Source organism: Filicampus tigris, chromosome 4, assembly GCF_054856515.1.
Source record: "Filicampus tigris isolate MCC_2025a chromosome 4, RoL_Ftig_1.0, whole genome shotgun sequence".
In the NCBI taxonomy this organism is placed as follows: Eukaryota; Metazoa; Chordata; class Actinopteri; order Syngnathiformes; family Syngnathidae; genus Filicampus; species Filicampus tigris.
Genome location: NC_141220.1, coordinates 1200001 through 1226382, shown reverse-complemented (window position 1 = coordinate 1226382; position 26382 = coordinate 1200001). Strand labels below are relative to the sequence as shown.

General features: G+C 44.2%; 1 protein-coding gene across 1 annotated transcript in view; it reads left to right on the top strand.

Moving 5' to 3' along the window:
• The window catches only part of sntb2 (syntrophin, beta 2), an 82274-nt gene that overhangs the window by 24728 nt on the left and 31164 nt on the right, over positions 1-26382 (top strand). Inside the window, exon 3 of the mRNA XM_086027427.1 lies at positions 9484-9694. Coding sequence (XP_085883553.1) covers positions 9484-9694 — 211 coding nt within the window. The remainder of the gene's footprint in view (positions 1-9483; positions 9695-26382) is intronic.

The following is a 26382-nucleotide window of genomic DNA, read 5'->3' as shown; positions in this document are numbered from 1 at the left end:
CCATACCTTACCACTCTAAAATAGCGTCAGCTGGAGACATCATACCAATCATATGATCCTATCCGTTTTACTTCACATTATGTACAGTTCATACAATCTTGCAGCCCAAGTCAACCAGAAAATTGTTTCCCGTTTGGCAGGAGAAACGCAAACGTTCCACTGATATTGTTTCACAAGACGGGCAGCGGCTTTTTCTCAGGTCATAAGCGGAAGTGACGTACGAGCTGCCTCGCAAAAGTAGCAGTAATGTACTTTATTTTATTTTTTATTTAGTAACTCTGAACGTAAAAACACAGCAGCCAGGGGGGTGACAAACATAGAGGCAAAGAAATATATTACAGAAATATAAAGCGTGACATCATCAGCAGGCGCGAAGGACCCAATGCAATCTGGACATTATAAAAAATTTGAATGAACATTCTATCAGTCCGGCCGTCGACTTGTAGCAAAAATTTGTATTTGGCCCTCCGTCCATTTGACTGGCCTCTAGAGCAGTGGAGACGCATTCTCTGGAGTGATGAATCACGCCTTTCCATCTGGCAATCTGATGGACGAATCTGGGTTCGGAGGTTGCAAGGAGAACGCTACATTTCAGACTGCATTGTGCCAACTGTGAAATTTGATGGAGGACGAATTATGGTGTGGGTTTTTTTTTCAGGAGCTGGGCTTGGCCCCTTAGTTCCAGTGAAAGGAACTTTTAATGCTTCAGGATACCAAAACATTTTGGACAATTCCATTCTCCCAACCTTGTGGGAACAGTTTGGAGGGGGCCCCTTCCTCTTCCAACATGACTGTGCACCAGTGCACGAAGCAAGGTCCATAAAGACATGGATGACAGAGTCTGGTGTGGATAAACGTCACTGGCCTGCACAGAGTCCTGACCTGAACCCGATAGAAAATCTTTGGGATGAATTAGAGCGGAGACTGAGAGCCAGGCCTTCTCAACCAACATCAGTGTGTGACCTCACCAATGCGCTTTTGGAAGAATGGTAAAAAATTCCTATAAACACTCTCCTCAACCTTGTGGACAGTCTTCCCAGAAGAGTTGAACCTGTCGTAGCTGAAAAGGTGGACCGACATCATATTGAACGCTATGGGTTAGGAATGGGATGGCACTTCAGTTCATAGTATGAGTCAAGGCAGGTGAGCGAATACTTTTGGTAATATAGTGTCTGTGCAAGATGTATATGAAGGGAATGTGTGGATGTGCCTCCACACAGGAAAATAGTGTGAAGGACTAAAATCAAAATACAATTTCAATAACAATATTAAAAATAATTACAATATGCAGTTTAAATAAGAAAAATAAAAACATGTATATATAATATCAAATTCTGACCAAAATAAGTAAACAGTATCTGTTTAAATGGCTGTCAGACTATTCCTTGACTCGGTTCCCCTTAACAATCTCTTTAGGGCAGTTTTGAAGCCGATAAGGGAACTTAAGATCTTCATGAATAAGGGCAGACCACTCCAAGCCACACATGCTGTATATCTGAATGTGTTTTGACCCATGTTTCTTTTAAATCTGACCAGGTTACGTTTGGCTCCGAAAGATCTTAAAGTGACAGTGTGTAGAATGTTTTGATTTTTCAGAGTTCATTCATTTTGAAAACACACTATTGATTTCAGTCACATGCAAACTAGTGTTGTTCCGATACCGATACTGGTATAGGAAAGTATCCCGATACCACATTAAAACACTGGTATCGGTATCTGTGAGTACTTACAAATAACGTGCCGATGCCATTTCCCGATGCTGTACGAGTAAAGAACGTTGAATGCAGCGCTTTGTATCTTTTTCCCTGCTGCTTTTTCATGTGTGTGTGTGTGTGTGTGTGTGTGAGAGGGGTGGGGGGCAGTGGGGTACAGAAGATATAATGTCGGCAATATGTAACTACTTCAACATAGAAACTCCAGCTAGAGCGAATGTTGCAAGAGGCGGAATCAAAGTGGCCAGGTTCAATATGTTAAACCTGATGCAACATTTGAGAACGAAACATGTGGACGAGCACCAAGAGCTTGCTGCGGCGGCAGCGAGCATTAACAAAGGGAATTGACCGCAACAACAAACCCTGCTCAATTTACATTGAATGCAGCAGCGCCTTGTATCTTGCTCATTCACGACACTGGTGTGTGGTGACTGTTTAGCCGTATTAGCCGTCGCTATTGGCCCAGAGCGGACGCTTGTAACCATTGCGGGGCTGCTTTTTCATGTTGAGAGATTGTCGGTAGCGATATGGAACTACTGTACTTCAACATAGAAACTCCAGCGAGTACAAAAAAGTTGCAAGAGGTGGAACTAAAGTGGCCAGGTTCAATACGTCAAACCTGATAAAACATTTGAGGATGAAACATGTGAACAAGCACCGAGAGCATGCGGCAGCGGCAGCGAGCATGAACAAGGGGAATGGACCACAACAACAAACCCTGCTCAATTTTGGATTTTGGAATTGAACTTGTTGGATTTTCATACTGCTTGTTTTTGGTTTTGAAAGTGGATTTCGGAGCGGAACCTGTTGCGATGGGTCACTAATACTCAAAACAAACTTTTATAATAATGTCCTATAGCTTTTGTAATTAATCCGACATAATCTCTCACAAAGATACCTTGTGCATATTATTTCTTATTTTTTCCTGTTTCACAAAGTTTTTTAAGTCCGACCAAGCCATGATAGCAATGGTTTTACATCCAAGTGAGTATGTCTGGTATCGGTACAGTATCGGCATTGGCCTATACTGCACAACTGGGTATTGGAATTGGTCTCGGGGCCAAAAAAATTGCATCGGAACAACACTAATTGTGATTATTGAGGTTCACCTGTTGGCAGTTGTGGAATAAAGATGTTTTTACAGTCAGTTATGTGTGCTCCTTTATATTGCCACAGTTAGGCCTGGGCCGATAATTCGATATAGATATGTATCGCGATTGACACCTGATCGATACCAATAGAAAATGCCTTTGATAAAACGTTCGATAGAAAAAAAAAAGAAAAACAAACCCGATCGCAGCAGGTGTGTGATGCAGGCAGCGCGCTTCTGCCTCCAAACATAAGAAGAAGCATTTAAACCAAAGAAGCAGCAGCTTTTAAACCAAAGAGGAAGAAGCATTTAAACCAACAAGAAGCTGTTAACTCAACGGAGCATGCTCGCGGGCCCGGCGGCTGTGCGCTATGCTCGCGTCCAGCGAGCGAGCGCCGTAACTTTGCTCAAATAAATGACCACTCGACTCAGTACAACTCTTACAATTAAATTAGATTATGCATGATAACTCTATTAAAAACCCGTGGATGGAACCATGGTGTACAAGTAGAGGACTTCTTGTCTTTGAAATGCTAGGAGTAGTTAGCCTTATCCGACACCGGCATCGCACTCAAGGTAAAATCAAGCAAGTAAAATATGAATGGACTATGGCAATAATGAGTCCGCTAAAAAGATGTTCCTAAGACGGTTGGTCAACGATGATGTATGCACTGCAAGAGAGTATTCGTTCACTTACATTGGATGAACATTGAATGAAGGCTAATATATGTGTCAACAACTGCTTTGGGGTAGACCTGATGCAAATAAGAATTTACAATGCACGGATGGAGGACAAACTGCACATTACACTACATAACGATGTACAAAAAACAGTTAACTGTTATTTAAAGAAAAGGTTTAAAACAAAATCAGTAATTATCAATATTGTCTGATATGAAATACTTAGAGTCCACTGATAGTGTAGTGGTACACACGCCTGAGTTGTGTGCGGGCAGCGTGGGATCGATTCCCGCTCAGTGACAGTGTCTATGTGTGCCCTGCGACTGGCTGGCGACCAGTTCGGGGTGTAGTCTGCCTTCGCCCATTGACGGCTGGGATAGGCTCCAGCAACTCCCCGCGACCCTGTATAGGATAATCAATCAATCAATCAATCACATTTTATTTATATAGCACTTTTCATACATAAAAATGCAACTCAAAGTGCTTTAAAACATTCAAAGCAAAACATAGAATTATCTTCAATCAAAAGAAAAGATAAATTATTTAAAAGTTGTTGAAAGCCAAACTAAAAAGGTGTGTCTTGAGCTTCCTCTTAAAAATATCAACAGTCTCTGCAGACCTGACATCCTCTGGCAGGCTATTCCAAAGGTGAGGACCAAAATGGCTGAATGCAGCCTCTTTAGAAAGAAAAGCGGTTTGGAAGATGACATGACATGACATGACATGAAATACTTAGATTGTGACAGTTTTTCAAACATTTCTCAGCCCTTCTAAGCACATTATCTTTATTTAATCTTTATATCAACCAATTTATTTCCCTCTTTCATAGTTACATTGACCTCTTATTAAAGATTAAGTATTATGTTAAAATAAATTAACATAAATGTATTTTTCTTCGGGTCATTATTTTCAATAGTTTAAAAAAAAAGAAAACAATTCCATTTATGTATCGATATCGACCAATATGAAACACTTACATCGTGATATACTTTTCAGTCATATTACCCAGCCCTACTATTAACGCATTAAGGCCTAAAGCACCTGGCTAAACACCTCTCTAAAACCTAAGGTCGTCTTTGGAATAACCCTCGAAAACCTGAAGTTTTCTTGGAAATTCAACACCTAGAAAATAATCAATATCTCAGCCCCTGTAGCATATAGAAACATAATTCCAAAAGAAATTGAAAGCTTAGACATTTGTGTTTCAATCGAAGATGTAAAACTAACTTACGTTTTTTTTTATCAGTGCAAGAAAAGCACTATTTTTCTTTTTTTTTTTAAATCGAGTGGTAAATACTAGGGTTGGGCATCGTTTGAATTTGGACGATTCCGGTTCCAATTTTAGTTCTTTGATTCGATTCCGGTTCCTAACGATTCTCGTTTCCGTTTCTTAAAAAAACAAAACAAAAACAAAAAAACAATGTTTTTTGGGACTCATTACATACCTTTCACCGTTCTTTAATTTCATGAACTTTTGACTATTTGTAAACTTTACCATGAATTACTCAAAGGGCTGTTTTTAACCAGTATATTTATTTTAATATAGTTTTTTGTATTTTTATTTAGAATTATTTTTCACAAGCTTTATTTTTGAGAAGTTCAAGACAATACAATAATGCAGCTGCTACTGAAAGCATGCTGCTGAACTTTATTGGCTAACCTTGTCTTTCTTTAGAAAGAAAATATATATGACAAACAATGCTGAATTTTAGGGCAAGCAAGGAAAGTCCATCTAATCTAAGCAGTCTATGTAACCATATGCTGTATGTGTTTATGTACTCTAGGTATGTCTATGCTGCAGCTGTTATATGCTATTAGCTAAATATTAGCTGGATATGTGCATTTGAGTGTTGAACTTGTTGGCATTAGACGTACTTAGCCGATTCTGACTTGGGTCATCAGCCAAGTCACGTCAGTTCTATGGCTAGGCGACGGCCGAATGGGCCAGTCGGGCCAGCCTGGGAAGAATCACCGACCCTGCGAAGGGCGACCGCTGCCACCGGAGTGTCCCAGCAGCCGCTGCAGCTGTGGAGATCCGTGGGAAGGGCCGGGCGCACGCCCAGAGTCGCCACCGCCGCGGCCCACGCACGAAGCCAGCGGAGGGGCTGACCGAGCGGAGCACGTCAGCTCAAGTGGGGGCGAGCTACCATTCTATTGCGACGCAGCTTCGGCGGCGCGCCATGCGCACACATTTTTGTCCGGTCGTACTTCGTTCGTGCTTCTTCTTCGCGGCTAACCAGGAATCGAAACTGACATTCTAAAATCTGAACAGTTCCGGGAGAACCGGAATTATTGTCCCGGTCGCACTCGATTCCTGATTCTCTGTGCCCAACCCTAGTGAATTACCATCCTCTATTCTGTTGATATCGTTATTGTCTCCAAACATATATCTTAATCATATATCATACCAAAATGGCTGCCCCCAGAGATGGCTAAAAATGGGTGGATTAACTCTTATTCCACAAACGCAATATTTATCAGAATGCCTTGTCTCAACTAGTGGGCTTGCATAGCACATATTCTTTAAAAAAAATATGTTTGGGTTAACTTTCACTTTAACTCTAAATTTTTGATGAAAGACCTGAAAAGACTTGCACATTTTCTCGGTATTGACTTCGATCAAATTGATGATTGTGTGAAAATGTCAAAATACAGATCCATCCATCCGTTATCGATACCGCTCATCCTCACAAGGGTCGGGGGGCGTGCTGGAGCCTATCCCAGCTGTCTTCGGGCAGTAGGCAGGGGACACCCTGAATTGGTTGCCAGCCAATCGCAGGGCACAGAAGAGACAAACATCCGCACTCACAATCACACCGAGGGGAAATTTAGAGAGTCCAATCAACTTACCATGCATGTTTTTGGAATGTGGGAGGAAACCGGAGTACCCGGAGAAAACCCACGCAGACACTGGGAGAACATGCAAACTCCACACAGGGAGGCCGGGGCCAGGATCAAACCCACGACCTCTGAACTGTGAGGCGGACGTGCTAACCAGTCGACCACCGTGCCGCCCAGAATACAGATGTGTGTGTAAAACACTGGAAAGGCTTGAAAGGTGCACTGTAAGCCTAGAGTTAAGCCTTGCGAGCAAAAACTCGACTACAGTGATGATGCTCAAGAAATGAATGATAAGGATGATGGTAAGGAAGTGTAGAGAGTCTGTTTGTGGTTTGATCCATCTGGCAGCCTGTACAAGACCAGATCTAAGTTTTGTTGTCAGCAAACTGTCTCAGTATTATACAAAACCAACTACTGAACAATGGTCAGCTGTAAAGCATGTGTTAAATTCTATTCTATTCTATTCTTTGTTTTTTACATTATGCACAACTCTCATTTATTGTGCAATAATCTAATTATAAGATGTATTTGTTACATGTTTTGATGCATTTTTATGCTTTATAAAACATTTATGTCTGAATATTGGGGGGCTTGGAACGGATTAGGGCATTTAAATGGCAAACACATTTCTACTTACAAAATTTTCTACTTAGGAAATTTTCTCCAGAACCAATTAATTCCGTAAGTAGAGGTACCACTGTATTTTAAAGGAACTCAAAACACAGAACTTTGCTTCAGAAGATGCAAAAGTTAGAACCTAATCCATGCTCATAGTGACGATAATTGGGCTGCTGATATTGTTAACCGTAAAAGCACTATGGGTTATCGTATCAGTTTAAATCAGCAAGGGCCATTACTTTCATGAAAAACCAAACAACAATCTACAGTTGCATTATCAACCTTGTGAGCCTCAGTACATGGCGTTGGCTGCAACCGTGCAAGAGTGCCTGTACTTTGTCGCTACTCTCACTACTTTTGTTTTTGGTGGACAGACCTACAAGTGTGTTGACTATGAGGAAACCAGGGCACTATTGCCTTGGCTAAAAACTCTGTACATAGACAGCGCTGCAAACATGTGGACCAGATCCACTTGGAGTACTGCCCAACCAATGAAAAGTAATGGTTGTAGATGTATTAACAAAGACAGCAACCAAAATCATATTGAGGAAGTTTGAAACATTTATGCTTGCTGTATGAACATGACTGTGTGTAATCAAATCGTTTATTTAAGCAATATAGACTTTTCCAAATGTGAGCAAGTGAGGGTGTTGACTGTTGAGTGATTTGCTCATATTATTATTACCTTATGTGTTTATATTGGTTTGTCCCCTTATTATTTGTTTGCTGTTATGGCAACCTAGTGGGGGCTGACCAATTTTTAAAAAGGGCTCGACTAAGCAAGGCCGGAAGTGGATTTTAGTCCGGCCCACTAATCGGCCCTCATGCGTGTGACGTGGTCGCGAGGCGGCCAAAATTAATCTCAGAAAAAAATATGAAAAAAATATGTATCAACAACGTTGTGTCCGCGAGTGTAAAGTCAAACTGTGCGCAGCAGTGACAAGTTCACGGATGTCTTCATTGAAGTTTAGAAATACCTCGCTCTAATTCACCTCTCTCTCTCTTTCTTCTTTGCTCTGGAAATAAACCGTAGCAAACCTGCTGTGTATTGGTTTGCTGGTATGCTTTTATTTTGAAGGCCGGGAGTAGAGGGGAAGTGTGGAAAATAAATAACTTGCTGAATCCGAGTGCATGGAGCGGAGAAGAACAGTGAGAGAAGAATGAAGTGCCGGGTCGGGGGCCAACAATGTTTATGAATATGGCCAGAGGGTCGAGGCTGGAAGGGTACCCAGGTCAAGGGCGGAGGGTCGCAGCTGGACCGGCAAAAAAGTGTCAAGTGCCCAGCTCTGTAAATGAATGAATGAATCACTTGTGAAAATAAAACCTGTGTGTGTATACGTGGTAGCAGGTGTTCACGCAAAGAGCAACAACTTGTCCTGTGTTGTTACCTTGAACATTGTGCTAAAATAGACAGAAGTGGCGAGCATCCTACAGGTTACCAAAAGAAGAGTGTCGCGCTGGCGTTTGGCTCATCCGGTCCTCTAGTCGTTCTTCAGTGCCAGGGAGGCTGCGAGCGAGCGCCCGGGTGCGCCCGCTCACAGCGAGTGATCACAAGGATCACCATTGTAGTCTTCACCATCTGCCGTCATGATAGTTGATGGTTCATTGTAAATCCTTTGCCTGTCACTGCTGCTATCCTGCCAGCATGGCTGCGTAAACAAATGTACGCAGGGATCAGTCAGCTGACATCCAAAGCTCTACAACGGAATCTTCCTCTACATCAGGATTGGCTGAAAATTGTCATAGTGTATCGTACGGGCGTGTGATCGGTCCAGGAATGCCACAATGACATGATGGACTGACAAATAAATACATGACAGAATAATATTGAATTTAATGTCTTTCAATAAGCCCCCTAGAACAGGCTTCGTGTACTGCAGCGGCAAGTGAATTACAGAAATTTCCCCAAGTGACAGAATAATATGAAACTATTAGGACTTCTGATGGGCCCTCTCTATGGCCACAGCGCTGTCAACTCATGGCAAGAATGTTAACTGATTGACAGAAAATTCAACATTTTTTAAAATTCTGTTAGGCCCTTGACTAGGCCCCTGAGCTCAAGCCCAGGTAAGCCTGTTGGTAAAGGCGGCCCTGACTAAGAGGCCAATGTGCATATAGCAGGAACAGCACATAAACAAGGCATACACCACAGAAGCAGTATGGGGCCAATTAAGGGTCGTGCACTAATCGAGTAGTAAAAATATCTGTGGTGTGAAAGGTGATTTACGCTACTGCATTATCAACACGCAAAATTTCGACAGCACTAAATTACTAGTTTTGGGCCAAAACCTATTATGTCCAAGTTTTGTAAATTTCTTGTTTTTCACAAATCAATAGTATTGGTCAGGACCAATGTGAGTATGTTATTTTCAAATTATTGACCAATATAAAGTGTTGAAAATGGCTTGCTCTCTTTGACGATGCAATTTAAATGAATTCACAAATATGCTGGGGGATTTTCCCCCAGAAAAATCATTGTTTTGGCGATGCAAGATTTCCACCCGACGCCAGCCAATATATTTTGCCTTTCTTAATTTTCAGACTGTTGGAGCTCCATTCTCCAGATGGGCAGCACACAGTGGTACTTCGCTGTAAAGATGCCCCCACTGCCAACTCCTGGTTCGCTGCCATCCACACCAACATTGCTGCCCTGCTCCTTCAGACTCTGGCTCACATCAATGCTTACCTGGGGGCCTCTGCCTCGGTCTCTACACAGCCTCAGCTGAAACACATTGGGTGGTTGGCTGAACAGGTGTTTAAATAAATAGAATCTCCATAATATTGTAGAGAGTGCTGATCTTCAAATACTTATCACAGAAAGAGGTCCAGGATGAGAATAATGCACATTGAATAGGGAAGAAACTGACTTATCTTAAGGTTTTTGGGTGGTAAAGTGCATGCAAACACAGCATAGTGAAATTGCATTTACTTTGACAATTTTGTATGAATTTTTTTTTTTCATTCTAAAATTAAAATGCTATGCGATATCTATTTCGTTAGTTAGAAAATTTCCAGGTGATGTCAAATTCTAAATTTATCTAACCTGATAGATTGTTAGTAAAGAGTCACAAACAAAACGTTCACATTTTAGACTTTCTTAGTTGTAGTTGTCCATATATATATATATATATATTAGGGCTGTCAATTTAGCACGTTATTTTCTGCGTTAATCCAACCCCCTTTTGACGCTGACGATATCAATTTTTTTATCGCGTGATTAAGGTTTCCAGAGCAACCAGCGGCTGCATTGATCAAGGCTGCTGGTCACCACGATCTATACATGTATATTAAAAAAAAAAATCTTTACAGTAGAGGAGGCGTTACATCTGCTTCAAAATATTGACGATGAGGATGAATCGGCAGACACATGCACGGTTGAGTCCCCCTGCTCCGGTGATAGTCGTGACGTACGTGTTGGTAGTGTAACCCTTAAAAGTTGCTATTCCTTATCTTCGAAGGCCGTGGTATGGCGGGTTACAATAGAGGTTTGACTTTATGCATTTCTTCTGGTGTCTTTCTTCCTTGCTAGAGACAACCGACACGGCAGGACAGTGTTTTGTTGGTTTCTCTTTTCATGATGATCAGTGCAAAATGAGTTGAAGTTCCACTCACCATCAATAAAATGTCCAGTCACCCCCAAATAACCGTGGTTGCGAGTTGAGGTCCAGTGATCTGCCGTTAGAGCAAATTTGCCCCCCCCCCCAAAAAAAAACATCACGCTTGCTTTTCTTTTCACAGTCATGCATCTTGCTGATTTTAGTCATTACTACAGTCCTGCATGGTGGTTTGTGGATGCTGTTTGCAACACCTCAATTAATCCCTTGTCTTCAACTATGTTGTTCGGCCTGCAGTTCATCGCTATTTGCTTTGCAAGAACATTAGTCAGCCTGTGGTTTGCAGGCTTGCTCATACGCGGCCTGTTCTCGAGTTTATTTTGGCGAAGAGCTTTGCAATGGCTCGCTATGTTACCGTCTTTGTTGCAGTCATTAGCTCTGGCTTTAGTCGCAGCTTGTTACTTTGCATTTATGTGGTAGACTTGAACTGCTTCTTTGGTAAGCAAGGTCCTTCTTACAATGAAGGCATATCCCGCTGCCTTTATCAAGAGTGCCATCAGGGCGTTTTTTTCAAATTTACCATTCATCAGACCTACAACTCTCACATGTTCCCCCATTTTCATGTCTTCTCTCTGCTCCTGAACTTGCCCTCCCACCTACAATAGGAGCCTATCAGGTTATGCCAAACACAATGACAGCCAATCAGTATCCATTTCAGGGTGTGACATTGACCATTGTTTTTTTTACACCCCCCACCAACTCAAGCACAAGCCCCACGCATCAAAATGGATCTCTTCATCATATAGTAGAGATGGGAATTTTGACTAATTTGCCCTCCGACTAGTTTCAAATTTTATTTGCGACTAGTCGACTAGTCTAAAAGCAAGAAAACTAGATTTTTTTAACTTATGTTTTATTGCATTTTTTTTCCATAACAGCAACAAACTAAACAGATCAAACTAACAAATCACAGTGTAGGGGCGAACATACATTTACCAATATACCACATTCGTACATCGAGTCTCTATTGTCCCATGGTGGTGTCATTGTCCTAATTCGTCCATTTTTTCCATTTGTCTTCCAACTGGGCCTCTTACAAATAGTTCTTCCACAGTGCACATCCACTGATCCACGGTTGGTGAGTCAGTTTTGTACCATAATCTTGTGATCACTCTTTTGCTTGCTGATATAAGCACTTTAACAAGATACTCATCTTCCTTCTGCACTATGTCCCGTGGTAAGTTCCCTAAACAGAGTACCTTACATGTTTTCGGTATTTCATAGCCCATTATTTTCCTTAAAGCACACCAAATTCCATCCCAATATACTTGTAATCCTTGACAAAACCAGAATATTGTATATGTGCATGGTCAACATCTATGTGACCACATAATCTCCAGCATGTTTGTTGGGTGGCTACTATTTCCTTCCTAATTTTGGGTTGATGAAAAATCTAACTATGCTTTTCCAATTAAATTCCCTCCAGATCCTGGAGCTTGTGGATGTGCACTGCGTTTTACAAATGTCCAGCCATTCGTCCTCCGTTATTTGCAATTTCAAGTCTTTCTCCCACTTTTTCCTTGATGTAAAATGATGAATGCTCCCTATATGACATCAAACATCTGTACATATCTGAAATTGCTTTTCAATTTCTGCCCTCATAAGCCTTCTTAAAAACCTTGATGATTTTATGTTCCTTGGTAGATTTGACCTCCTTCACAAAATAATCATTTAATTGCAGATATCGATATTGGTCGTGGCGGCACGGTGGTCGACTGGTTAGCACGTCCGCCTCACAGTTCAGAGGTCGTGGGTTCGATCCCGGCTCCGGCCTCCCTGTGTGGAGTTTGCATGTTCTCCCCGTGCCTGCGTGGGTTTTCTCCGGGCACTCCGGTTTCCTCCCACATTCCAAAAACATGCATGGTAAGTTGATTGGATACTCTAAATTGCCCCTAGGTGTGATTGTGAGTGCGGATGTTTGTCTCTGTGTGCCCTGCGATTGGCTGGCAACCAGTTCAGGGTGTCCCCCGCCTACTGCCCAAAGACAGCTGGGATAGGCTCCAGCACGCCCCGCGACCCTTGTGAGGAGAAGCGGTACAGATAATGGATGGATATTGGTCGTGTCCCTCCAGTGCAAATATCCCTCAACTTTTCAAAACTCAGCAGTTTACCCCGTTCAACTATTGTGCACATTGCTGTAATCCCTTTATTCGCCCATTGTCTGTATCCCTTGGCATTTACCCCAGGAACAAACCTGTCATCAAATGCGATCTTAAAATCTTTGCCTCTCTTTCCAACTTATATTTTTCAACAATCACATTCCACATTTCTATTGAAGTTTTAGTTATTGCTCGCAATTTGCTACTTAAAATTTTCAACAAACCCTTGTGTGCTATTATATTCCGTATCTTAGTGTCAGTCATCCCTAATTCTATATTTTTCCATTTCGCAACATATCCATCCTTGCACCAGTATATCAAGGGCCGAATTTGCACAGTGTAAAAGTATTCCTGGAATCCTGTCAAAGCCAGTTCGCCCTTGTCTTTTGGAAGCTGCAGAGTTTTGTATCTGACCCTGGGTTTTTTCCCTCCCCATATGAACCTCGATATCCACTTGTCCCATTCCACAAATTGTTTTTTCGGAACCAGCACAGGCAGAGACTGGAACAGGTATAACAGCTTTGGCAGAACATTTATCTTAACCACCTCTATCCTTGAGCTCATATCAAAAAACATATTTGGCCACTTCTCCAAATCCCTCCTAATTTCTTGGTTTATTTTTGCATAGTTTGCATCAAATAGTTTATTCATTTCTTTCACTATCTTTACTCCTAAATACTATATGGAATTGCCTTTCCAAATAATTTTGTATACGTCCTTTATTGCCCGGGATGGCACATAATTTATCGACAGGACCTGTGTTTTTGTAACATTCACTTTGTAGCCTGAATATCTGCCGTACATTTCTAAGAGCTTCATCATTTTAGGAAAGCTTGTGTCAGGTTGAGTTAGATAAACCAATATATCATCAGCAAACAATCTTATCCTATGTTCCTCGTCCCTTATGGTCACCCCTTTTACTATCGCCGCCGATGGTATGGAAGGGTATTACATCTTATGTATGCGCAGAAGGTACTTTAATGGTCAGCGTTGCTGTCTGTCGTTGCGGTGTCTTTTGCCAGCGTGACGTGTCAACAACCGGCCAGACGCCACAGGGGGTAAGCGTTTGTCACTGTCTGTGAACGTCGTTTTGGTGTATCAATGCCTGAAGGTGAATTGTCCTGTCAAGCCACCATTTATTTTAATCCTCGCTTGAGGTTCCTGATAAAGTGATCTAATACAATTCACTGATTCCTCATTAAATCCAAATCTCCTAAGTACTGTATACAGAAACGTCCAATTCACACTATCGAAAGCCTTTTCGGCATCTATACTAACCAAAAGTGCCATTTCTCCCTTGCTATATACATTCTCTATCACGTGTAGGCTCCGTCTTATATTATCTTGTGTTTGTATTCCTTTACTAAAGCCTGTCTGATCTTCATTGATCAAGTCCTGCATCAATGTCTCTAGCCTCTTGGCTATAATGGAGGTATAGATTTTATAGTCCACATTCAAAAGTGATATAGGTCTATAGTTATGGCAATGCTCTTTATTTTTCGCTTCCTTCGGAATAACAGTGATAATGGCCTCTTTCCATGAGGGAGGTATCTTCCCGACCCTAAAACTATAGTTAAATAAATCCTTCAAAAATCGAGTTAGTTCACTTTTAATTGTTTTATAGAAGGAGGCTCCAAAGCCGTCCATTCACGGTGATTTTCCCGATTTCATCTGACTAATTTCTTTTTGAATCTCTTCTGCTGTAATTTCTGATGTCAACATTGCATTCTGCTCCGAACCTATGCTTGGTAATTCCAAGTTATCTAAGAATTCCATAACGCTTTTTTCGCCCACAAGAGGTGGTTGTGAGTATAATGCGCGTCTCAATACGTCTCAAATATCCTCTGTATATCCTCTGGTTCACATGAGATTGTATTAGTAGTTGGGTCCATTATTTTATGTACCGCAGTTAAGGCTTGTTGTGTCTGAATGCGCCTCGCCAAGGTTTTGGTGGCCCTCAAGCCTCCCTCGTAATAGGTTTGTTTTATAAACCTTGCTTTCTTTTCCACTCCTTCCAAGAGAAAATCATTAATACTTTTCCTAGTTTCCTTGATCTGATCGAGTATTTTTGAATTTGGCCTCTGCTCGTGCTGGCGTTCCAAACCTCTTAGTTTCATAGACTGTTTCTTGTAAGTTTCCAGTCTGACTCTATTAGCAAATGCTGTGTACGATATTAGTCTCCCTATAATAACCGCCTTCAGGGCGTCCCATAAAACTGTTGGCTCCACCTCTCCATTGTCATTTTCCTCTCTGTATTTTAGTATTCCCCCTTTCAATTCTCCAACTAGACCTTTATTGTTCAGTACAGTACAGTTGATTAAGTCTCCATGCTGTTGTTTTCTTCTTCATCCATCCATCCATCCATTATCTCCCGCTTATCCGAAGTCGGGTCGCGGAGGCAGCAGCTTCAGCAGGGAAGCCCAGACTTCCCTCTCCCCAGCAACATCCTCCAGCTCTCCCGGAAGGATCCCAAGGCGTTCCCAGGCAAGCCGGGAGACATAGTCTCTCCAGCGTGTTCTGGGTCGTCCTCGGGGTCTCCTGCCGGTGGGACATGCCCGGAACACCTCACCAGGGAGGCGTCCAGGAGGCATCCTAATCAGATGCCCGAGCCACCTCAACTGGCTCCTCTCGACGCGGAGGAGCAGCGGCTCGACTCTGAGTCCCTCCCGGATGGCCGAACTTCTCACCCTATCTCTAAGGGAGAGCCCGGACACCCTGCGAAGGAAACCCATTTCGGCCGCTTGTATCCGAGATCTTGTTCTTTCGGTCATGACCCACAGCTCATGACCATAGGTGAGAGTAGGAACGTAGATCGACCGGTAAATTGAGAGCTTCGCCTTTCGGCTAAGCTCCTTCTTCACCACGACAGACCGATACAGGGTCCGCATCACAGCAGACGCTGCACCGATCCGCCTGTCGATCTCCCGTTCCATCTTACCCTCACTTGTGAACAAGACCCCAAGATACTTGAACTCCTCCACTTGGGGCAGAATCTCATCCCCGACCTGGAGAGGGCACGCCACCCTTTTCCGACTGAGGACCATGGTCTCAGATTTGGAGGTGCTGATCTTCATTCCGACCGTTTCACACTCGGCTGCGAACCGCTCCAGCGAGAGTTGGAGATCGCGGCTTGAAGAAGCCAACAGTACTACATCATCTGCAAAAAGCAGAGATGCAATACTGAGGCCACCAAACCGGACCCCCTCGACACCTCGGCTGCGCCTAGAAATTCTGTCCATAAAGGTTATGAACAGAATCGGTGACAAAGGGCAGCCTTGGCGGAGTCCAACGCCCACAGGAAACGAATCCGACTTACTGCCGGCAATTCGGACCAAACTCTGGCATCGGTGGTACAGGGACCGGACAGCCCTTATCAGGGGGCTCGGTACCCCGTACTCCCGAAGCACCCCCCACAGAACTCCCCGAGGGACACGGTCGAACGCCTTCTCCAAGTCCACAAAACACATGTAGACCGGTTGGGCAAACTCCCATGCACCCTCGAGGACCCTGCTGAGGGTGTAGAGCTGGTCCACTGTTCCACGGCCAGGACGAAAACCACATTGCTCCTCCTGAATCCGGGATTCGACCTTCCGACGGACCCTCCTCTCCAGCACCCCTGAATAGACCTTGCCGGGGAGGCTGAGGAGTGTGATCCCTCTGTAATTGGAGCACACCCTCCGGTCCCCCTTCTTAAAAAGGGGGACCACCACCCCGGTCTGCCAATCCAGAGGCACTGTCCCCGATGTCCACGCGATGTTGAAGAGACGTGTCAACCATGACAGCCCCTCAACATCCAGAGCCTTTATGAACTCCGGGCGGATCTCATCCACCCCCGGGGCTTTGCCACCGAGGAGCTTTTTGACTACCTCGGTGACTTCAACCCCAGAGATAGGAGAGCCCACCTCAGAGTCTCCAGGCTCTGCTTCCTCAGTGGAAGGCGTGTCGGTGGAATTGAGGAGGTCTTCGAAGTACTCTCCCCACCGACCCACAACGTCCCGAGTTGAGGTCAGCAGCACCCCATCTCCACTATAAACAGTGTTAATGGTGCACTGCTTCCCCCTCCTGAGACGTCGGATGGTGGACCAGAATTTCCTCGAAGCCGTCCGGAAGTCATTTTCCATGGCCTCCCCGAACTCCTCCCACACCCGGGTTTTTGCCTCAGCAACCGCCAGAGCCGCATTCCGCTTGGCCTGCCGGTACCCGTCAGCTGCCTCCGGGGTCCCGCAGGCCAAAAAGGCCCGATAGGACTCCTTCTTCAGCTGGACAGCATCCCTTACCGCTGGTGTCCACCAGCGGGTTCGGGGATTGCCGCCGCGACAGGCACCGACCACCTTGCGGCCGCAGCTCCGATCGGCCGCCTCAACAATGGAGGCACGAAACATGGTCCACTCGGACTCGATGTCCCCCGCCTCCCCCGGGACGTGGGAAAAGTTCTGCCGGAGGTGGGAGTTGAAACTCCTTCTGACAGGGGATTCTGCCAGACGTTCCCAGCAAACCCTCACAATAGGGTCTGCCAGGTCGGACCGGCATCTTCCCCCACCATCGGAGCCAACTCACCACCAGATGGTGATCAGTTGACAGCTCCGCCCCTCTCTTCACCCGAGTGTCCAAAACATGCGGCCTCAAGTCCGATGATACGACTACAAAGTCGATCATCGAACTGCGGCCTAGGGTATCCTGGTGCCAAGTGCACATATGGACACCCTTATGTTTGAACATGGTGTTCGTTATGGACAATCCGTGATGAGCACAGAAGTCCAGTAACCGAACACCGCTCGGGTTCAGATCGGGGGGGCCGTTCCTCCCAATCACACCTCTCCAGGTCTCACTGTCATTGCCCACGTGAGCATTGAAGTCCCCCAGCAGAACGATGGAGTCCCCAGGTGGAGCGCCCTCCAGCACACCCTCCAAGGACTCCAAAAAGGGTGGGTACTCTGCGCTGCCGTTTGGTGCATAAGCACAAACAACAGTCAGGACCCGTCCCCCCACCCTCAGGCGGAGGGAGGCTACCCTCTCGTCCACCGGGGTAAACCCCAATGTACAGGCGCCAAGCCGGGGGGCAATAAGTATGCCCACACCTGCTCGGCGCCTCTCACCCTGGGCAACTCCAGAGTGGAAGAGTGTCCAACCCCTCTCGAGAGGACTGGGACCAGAACCCAAGCTGTGCGTGGAGGTGAGCCCGACTATATCTAATCGGAACCTCTCAGCCTCACACACCAGCTCAGGCTCCTCCCCTGCCAGAGAGGTGACATTCCATGTCCCAAGAGCTAGTTTTTGCTGCCGGGGATCGGACCGCCAAGGTCCCCGTCTTCCGCCGCCGCCCAGCTCACACGGCACCCGACCCCTTTGGCCCCTCCCACCAGTGGTGAGCCCATGGGAAGGGGGACCCACGTATCCTTTTCGGGCTGAGCCCGGCCGGGCCCCATGGGTGCAGGCCCGGCCACCAGGCGCTCGCCGTCGAGCCCCACCTCCAGGCCTGGCTCCAGAAGGGGGCCCCGGTGACCCGCGTCCGGGCGAGGGAAAACGTGGTCCATTAATTTTTCTCATCATAAGGGGTCATTTTGAGCCGTGCTTAGTCTGGTCCCTCACCTAGGACCTGTTTGCCATGGGTGACCCTACCAGGGGCATAAAGCCCCAGACAACGTAGCTCCTAGGATCATTGGGGCGCGCAAACCCCTCCACCACGATAAGGTGACGGCTCACGGGGGGTTTTCTTCTTCATGTTTAAATTAAGTTTTAGATAAACTGCATTATGGTCGGCCACATCCGCCACCCCTATCATACATTCTCTTATCCTATTTACATCTCCCTTAGACATTAGGAAATAGTCAATTCTGGAGTACACAGCATGAGCATCAGAGTAGTGGGTGTAGGCCCGATCCAATGGGTGCAATTCTCTCCAAACATCCAGTATGTCCAATATTAGCGTCATATATCTATTTATTTGTATTTATTTTTCTTCTTACTTGTTGTGTCTATCTTATAATTCAACGCCACATTAAAATCCCCTCACATATCAATATCCCTTCAGCTTCCATAGTTGTCAGATCAAATATTTACTCATACAATACTTTTTCACTCTCTGGAGGAGATTTGAGCAATGTCACTAATTGATTTTCTAGTTTCTCTTTAATCATGATATATCTTCCTTCCTTATCTCCAACTTCTTTCAGTACTTCAGACCTGACCTTATTGGAAATCAAAATCATAACACCACTCTTGTGTGATTGGCCCAAGGAACTGGACAATGAGTTCCTGTACCCCAATTTTTAAAATTTTAGATGCTCCTACTTTGATAAGTGTGTCTCTTGAAGAAATATATATTTTCTAAACATGGTTAAGGTGTTATCTCTTTTTTTGTTGTTATTTACCATTAATATTGAGCGACACCACCAAGATGTCATTAACTTGCATTACTTGTATCCTTTGAAAGGAATTCTAGCCCCGTCACTGTAATAAAACACCCACAAATAACAGGAACAACCCTTGTACAAATACAAATCCAAAATCCAAAACTAAACTTCCCGACATACAAATCCAAGTATGGATTTCAACAAACATTGACTAGGCCACTCCATTTGACCTTACTTCTCTAGGTCCTGTCTCCCTGTTGGAGAGGAGTGGGGGATGGCCTTTAAAGAGAAAAGGGCCCCCCCTAGTGGTTAGGGATACACCTGAAATAGGTCCACCCATTTTACTAGATAAGTCCAACAGTCACGATTCCTTAGTCCCATTGTCGAAACTTTTTTTTTTTTTTAAATGAGAAGTATCAGTTTTAGGTTCGGGGTGGGGTGGCAATCACAGAATGCATACTCATATGCGTCCCAAGGGAACCCAGTTCAGACTTTTGTAAAATACCAACAAACAAAAAACAAAACAAAACTATTGAGCTCCAGTCTCCTAAAGAAAAAATAAATAAATAAATTGTAATTTTAAAAAAATGCCTACAGTATCTGTGTCTTTCTTATACCGCAAATCTGAATCTCACTCCCATATGAAAATAAATAAAAATAATGAAAGTAGTCATCAAATTCAATAGTACTGTTATTTAAATAATAATAATAATACAAATAAACAAATAAAAGTTTGTCTCAGCCCAGCCCCCCCAACCGAACTGATTATTCATTGTCCTTTCCTCTTCTGAATTCCTGCAGCTTTCCCTTTGCACGATTCGCCGTGTCACAGTTATATATATATATATATATATATATATATATATACACACACACACACACACACACACACACACACACACACACACACACACACACACACACACACACACACACACACAGCACCGACAATCTAATTCAAGTCTGGACATTGACTAGGCCACTCCAAAACTTTCATTTGATTGGTTTAAGTCATCCAGAAGTTGATTGCTGGTGTTTTTTTGGATTGTTGTCCTGTTGCAGAACCCAAGTGCACTCACCAACTGATGGCCGAACATTCTCGCTCAGGATTTTCTGTTAAATAGTTTAATTCATGGCTCCATTAGTCACAGCAAGTTGTTCAGGTCCTGAAGTAGTGAAGCTACTCGCACTACCACCGCAATGTTTGACTTTTGACATGATGTTCTTTTTGAGAAACACTTCCATTTACGGCAGATGTAACGAGACACACCTTGCAAAAAGCTCAACTTTTAACTTGTCAGTCCATAGAATATTCTACCAAATGTCTTGGGAATCAATAAGATGTTTTTTTGTTTTTTAAAGTAAGACGGCCCTTATGTTCTTTTCGTTGTTTTCACCTCGGAATTCTGCTATGGATATAATTTTTGCCCAAGCTCTTCCTTATTGTTGAGTCATGAAAACCGACCTTGAATGAGACATGGGAGGCGTGCAGTTCTGTTCTCCTGCGTTCCTTTGTGACCTCCTGGTAGAGTTGTCACTCTGCGCGTGGAGTAAGTGAAAGTTAAATCTGACTTGCCGGAAGCCTGTTTAAAATTAGAGGCGGACCAGCCTATACGCGGGTACCATGCTTTCCCCCACGGAAAAAAAGCGAATGACGGACGACGGAAGGGTACCCGCTCAATTTTTAGTAAAATGCCCAGCTATGTTTAGGCTCACCAGAGGTTCACCACTGTTCCATGTTTTCTGCAATTGTGTGACCCTTTCCAGACTGATAGAAGTCACTTACTTTATTTCTCATCTGTTCTTGAATTTCTTTGGATCATGGTATTTTGTTGCATCTTTTTGAGATCTTTTACAATACAATACAATTTTATTTGTATAGTGCATTTCATAACAGCTAGAGCTGTAACAAAGCACAAACAATACAATAAATAAAAACAATAAAAGGCTGTGATACATGTATTAATAAATACAGATATAAATGAAATGAAATATAAAGATATAAATAAATAAAGCCAATAAATTAACATAAAACACTATATACAATTGATACCGGAAAAGAGACGAAAATTTCAGGTCTGATCAAAGGCCAGAGAAAAGAAATGTGTCTTCAACCGGTTTTTAAAAATGGACAGAGAGGGGGCTTGCCTAACAACCAATGGAAGGTCATTCCAAATGGAAGGACCAGCAACAGAATAGGCTCGATCCCCTCTGAGGCTCCGCTTGGTCCTCGGCACCTCGAGCAGCACCTGGTCCGCAGACCTGAGGCTGCGGGAAGGTGTGTAGGAGTGGAGGCGCTCTGCGAGGTACGCGGGGCGAGGCCATTTAATGATTGAAAGACAAATAGGAGAATCTTAAATTGAACCCTGAAATGCACTGGGAGCCAGTGAAGGTAGGCCAGAATTGGTGTTATGTGCTCAATCTTCCGATATCCAGTTAGTAGGCGGGCAGCAGCATTTTGGCCCAACTGGAGACGTTTGAGGGAGGACTGGCTGACTCCAAAATAAAGTGCATTGCAGTAATCTAGCCGCAATGTAACGAAGGCATGGATGACTGTTTCTAAGTGCTGATGGGAAAGGAGGTGCTTTACATTAGCCAGCTGTCTAAGGTGAAAGAAGCTCGATTTTACAACAGCGCTGATTTGCTGGTCCAAATTAAGATCACTGTCCATTATAAAACCCAAGTTTGAGACTGTTGGCTTTAGATATGAAGCCAGGGGGCCCAAGTGGGATGGAGATGAGCCACTGGGATCGAACACCATAACTTCTGTTTTCTTTTCGTTGAAATTTAGGAAATTCAGTGACATCAAGTCTTTGCTGTCCTCTAGGCAGGACAAAAATGGTCTTAAGGAGGAAGCCTGTTTTTTGCTTAGCGGGATATAGATTTGACAGTCGTCCGCATAGCAGTGGAAGGAAATGCTATGTTTTCTAAGGATGGAACCCAGGGGCAGCAAATACAATGAGAACAGTAATGGCCCCAAAATAGAATCCTGTGGAACACCATACGATAGAGGGGCAGAGCGGGACTCAGAGGAACCTAGGCTCACAGAAAAAGTCCTGCCAGCTAAATAGGATCTAAACCACTCTAGAGTGCATCCACTAATGCCCACTTGGTGTTGCAAGCGAGCCAAAAGAATACTGTGGTCTCTACCGTATTGAAAGCTGCAGTCAAATTCAACAAAACGAGACATACGTGGTCTCCGGTGTCATTTGCCAGGAGGATGTCATTAAAAACACGTAGCATGGCTGACTCTGTGCCATGCATCTTCTTGAAGCTTGACTGGAAAACTCCCATTACATTGTGTTTATCCAAGTAAGATCTTAGCTGTGAGTGCACCACTTTTTCCAGAATTTTAGACATAAAAAGCAGCTTGGAAATGGGTCTAAAATTTGATAGCACATCTTGATCAAGGCCATTTTGTTTCAGCACGGGTTGCACTACAGCATGCTTAAAATGTTCGGGGACCACACCCGAAGACAGGCTGCTGTTGATAATGGCCAAAACTGATTTAGCAATTGTCGGGACAATATCCTTAAAGAAGTGTGGAGAAATGGAGTCATAAGATGTTTCATATGGCAAACCACTTCCTCCAAAAATATCAAAGAAACCGGCTCAAAGGAATCAAACACTGCTGAACAAGGAACTTGGACAGAGGGGTCAAATGTGGCGTTCGAAACAAGAGCCCTAGCTGTAGCAACTTTGTCAGTGAAAAACTGCATGAATCCAGCGCACATTTCAAGGGACGAGTCCGTGCAAGTCGGTTGACGGGGCTTGAGTACAGAGTCAATTGTTTTAAATAGAGCATGTGGATTTTGGAGATTTGCCTGAATCAGACAAGACAAGTGGTCTCTCTTGGATTCTTTCACCTTTCTCTGGTAACGACACCAGCAGTCCTTTAATGGGACGGTGGGGCCGGGATGGCCACGTTCTCACTAACAAGTTCATTTTATATATTTTTTGATCAGGAAAATGAGAAAAGTTGTAATTTTCTATTTCATCAATAAATTTGGGAGAAATTAGGAAATAAGTGACTCTATGAATAACGCCCCTTGTTAATGAGCAGAATGGCCGCGCCCCCTACCGTTCCATCCTTGTTCGGCCGGAGTCACGCGAGGGACCGATTCCAAACTCCCCATTGGAAAGCCTTGTATTTTCATTGCTTATAACGTCCAAAAACGGCGATCAATTAGCACCAAAATTTATGTGGACATCTCTACTAATGCCCACTTCAACATATCAAAAGGATTAACCTCTCCGTGGCTGATTTATATGAAAATGAGGAAATGTGGAAGTCAGCAGAGCTACATAGGCTGGAACCAGTGCACACTGCTTCTTTGCCTAAAAAAAAAAAACACTGCTTCTTTGCTGATCACAGTTAGGACGCGCGAGGCATTAAACACCAGTCAGGTTATTTACAGAGACTGAAGTGGAAATGAGACATGCACATTTTTTTGGATGAGGAGTGCCCCAGATTTTCGGCTTGCAACGCGCCGTCCAATTTAGAAGGTAACAGTCGAAATGGCACGTTCCAATGCGGCCACACTAGGCTGTGCAGTCAGCCGCGCTGGAACTTTTCGTTCGCTGTTTGATGAGGGCTTTTGACACTCTCACGCCGCTTCACTCGGGCAGAAGGGGTTTGCAAGCAAAAAGCAGAGACACCGCGCGCGACTGCTTGCGAGGTGTCATGAAGACATAGGCTCATCTTCACCTCCACAAGCTGGGCGGACAGTAAGGAGCTAATGTTGTTGTGCTAACGCCTTTTGTTGTAACGGCCTGAAGCTAGTTGTTGCTAAACTTCCGCTGTCCCAATCCTACCTTTAACCGGGGAACGAAGCGGGGGGCTCCAATCTACCTGCTGCTGCAAGCCCCGTGCGTCTCTCTCCCTCCTGAGACACGAGTTTAGTGTCGCTAAATGTCTGAAATATAACCAGTTGGAGTTCATGTGCGCATTCATGCTCTTGTCCGCTTCAGCTTGTGAAAGTGGAGGAGCAATCGCCACGGTATTTTTGATTTTGTGGAGGTGATCATGATGAGATCACGTTTTTATGTCAAGAAATCCAAACTATTGTGCAGAACACTTTTATACTTTCACAGTTTGAAGTGGGTCCGCTGATAGTGTAGTGGTACACACGCCTGAGTTGTGTGCGGGCAGCGTGGGATCGATTCCCGCTCAGTGACAGTGTCTATGTGTGCCCTGTGACTGGCTGGCGACCAGTTCGGGGTGTAGTCTGCCTTCGCCCATTGACGGCTGGGATAGGCTCCAGCAACTCCCCGCGACCCTATATAGGATAAGCGGTTTGGAAGATGACATGACATGATGACAGTTTGAAGTGGACAAGAGTAGTAATTTGCATTTTGGTGGCGATCGGTCACCGTTTTAGACAACAGAACTGAAAAAGCGAGCAATATTACCAAGCATGCCTTCCTCGCGTGACGTGACCGCTGAGACCGAAAACATAACATAAGCCACACCCCTTTTTGGGGCGTGCAAATTTGTCATAAACCTAATCACAAAAAAAGACCTTAAACCACTACAGAGTCTTTTGAGGTGGGCATTTTAGTACTAATGTCGTTTTTAAATGCAAACCTATTATATAAGTGCCAATGTTAAGCTCAGCCAAAGATTCGGTAAGAGACCTGCAGCCTGTCTTTTTTCCATCTGCGTTCAGCTTGCGGCATTCCTGTTTAGCTATGCGAGTGTTCTCATTAAACCATGGCTCCGGTCTAATTTTTTGCCGTATAATTTTCAATGGAGCCACGGAGTCCAAAATATTAAGGCAATAAATGGAATCAAGTGCTGATCTCCTCTGTGTTTGAAGAGGGAACACAAAGCTGGTCAAAGGCTGATCAGAGAACTGACTAGCAGTGACGTGGTTAAAAACCTGGGCCTTGCGCTCGCTAGCATTAGCTCTGACAGCACTGGAAAACATTACATCAAAGAGCACAGTCATATGATCAGAAAGCACATTGTCCAAAACTTTCAAATTTGAGACCGATAGACCAGAAAGGACAAGGTCTAAAGTATGTCCTTGTTTGTGACTGGAGCCAGCCACCCACTGCACCAAATTGAAAGAGTCAATGAGTCTTAAAAAGTCCTTTGCCAGTGGTTTTTCAGGACAGCACACGTGAATATTAAAGTCCCGCATGAACAGGATGCGATCATATCGTAGCCTGATTTCGGCAAGATTTGAAAAGTCATTCAGAAACTCCTCGTTGTATTTGGGAGGACGGTATATGACAGCGCAGAGCACAGGGACGGCACTGGCAATATGCCCTCAAAGCTGCTGAACGCTGTGGCGAATATAAAATGTTTACATTTAAATTTGTTTTTAAAAACAGTCGCCGTTCCTCCACCTCGGCCTGAAGTTCTTGGCGCGTCCAAGTAAGAGCATGCAGGCGGTAATAGTTCAAGCATCGCACTGCACTCACCGCCGCCAGTCCAAGTTTCCGTCAGGCAGAGGAAATCCAAGTTGTTGGAAAGAAATAGCTCCGTCAGGATAAACAATGTCTTCGTCAACGAGGTCTGCCACGATGTCAGCAGGCAACATCTTTTTACAGTCGTGCTCAAACGCACCCGATCTTCCAACGCCGCATCGCAAGTCCGATCATACACAAGCAGAGCGTTTGTGAATGAAGCACCAATCAGATTAAACAGTAAAATGAGCCGAATTGGGTCGCCAAACACACAGGCGCACTTTCCGCCACCTTGACAAAAAAAATAAAATAAATTTTGTCAGACAGGTTCTGTTTAAGTGTGGCACGGTGGATGTTTATCAAGTCCGCCTCACAGTGCACAGGTCGTGGGTTTGAATTCAGGCTTTGGCCTTCCTGTGTGGAGTTTACATGCTTCTCCCGTGATTGCGTGTGTTTTTTCCAGGTACACCGGCTTCCTCCGACATTCCAAAAACATGTATGGTCGGTTAATTGAACACTCTAAATTGTCCTTAGGTGTGATCTTGAGTGTGAATGCTTGTTCGTTTATTTGTGCTCTGCAATTGGCTGGCAACCAGTTCAGGGTGTACCCCGCCTACTGCCCGAAGAGAGCTGTTTTAGGCTCCAGCACGCTGCGACCCTCATTGGGGATAAGCAGTTCGGATCATGGATGGATTGATGGGTTCTATTTTAGTGACTGATTGAACAGATCTGGAGGTAATCAGACTTGAGCGTGGTCAGTGAAAATGAACTAAGCTTTCCAAAAAAATGTGATTAGCCAGGGCTTTGAGTCATTTTGTTTTCATAAATACAATTACCATTAAAAAAACTGCACTTTGTTTAGTTGGGTTATCTTTACTGTTTACATTTTGATTGATGATGTTAAACATTAAAGTGGGGAAACGATGCAAACAAATTATTTGAGAAGAGGACAAATACTTT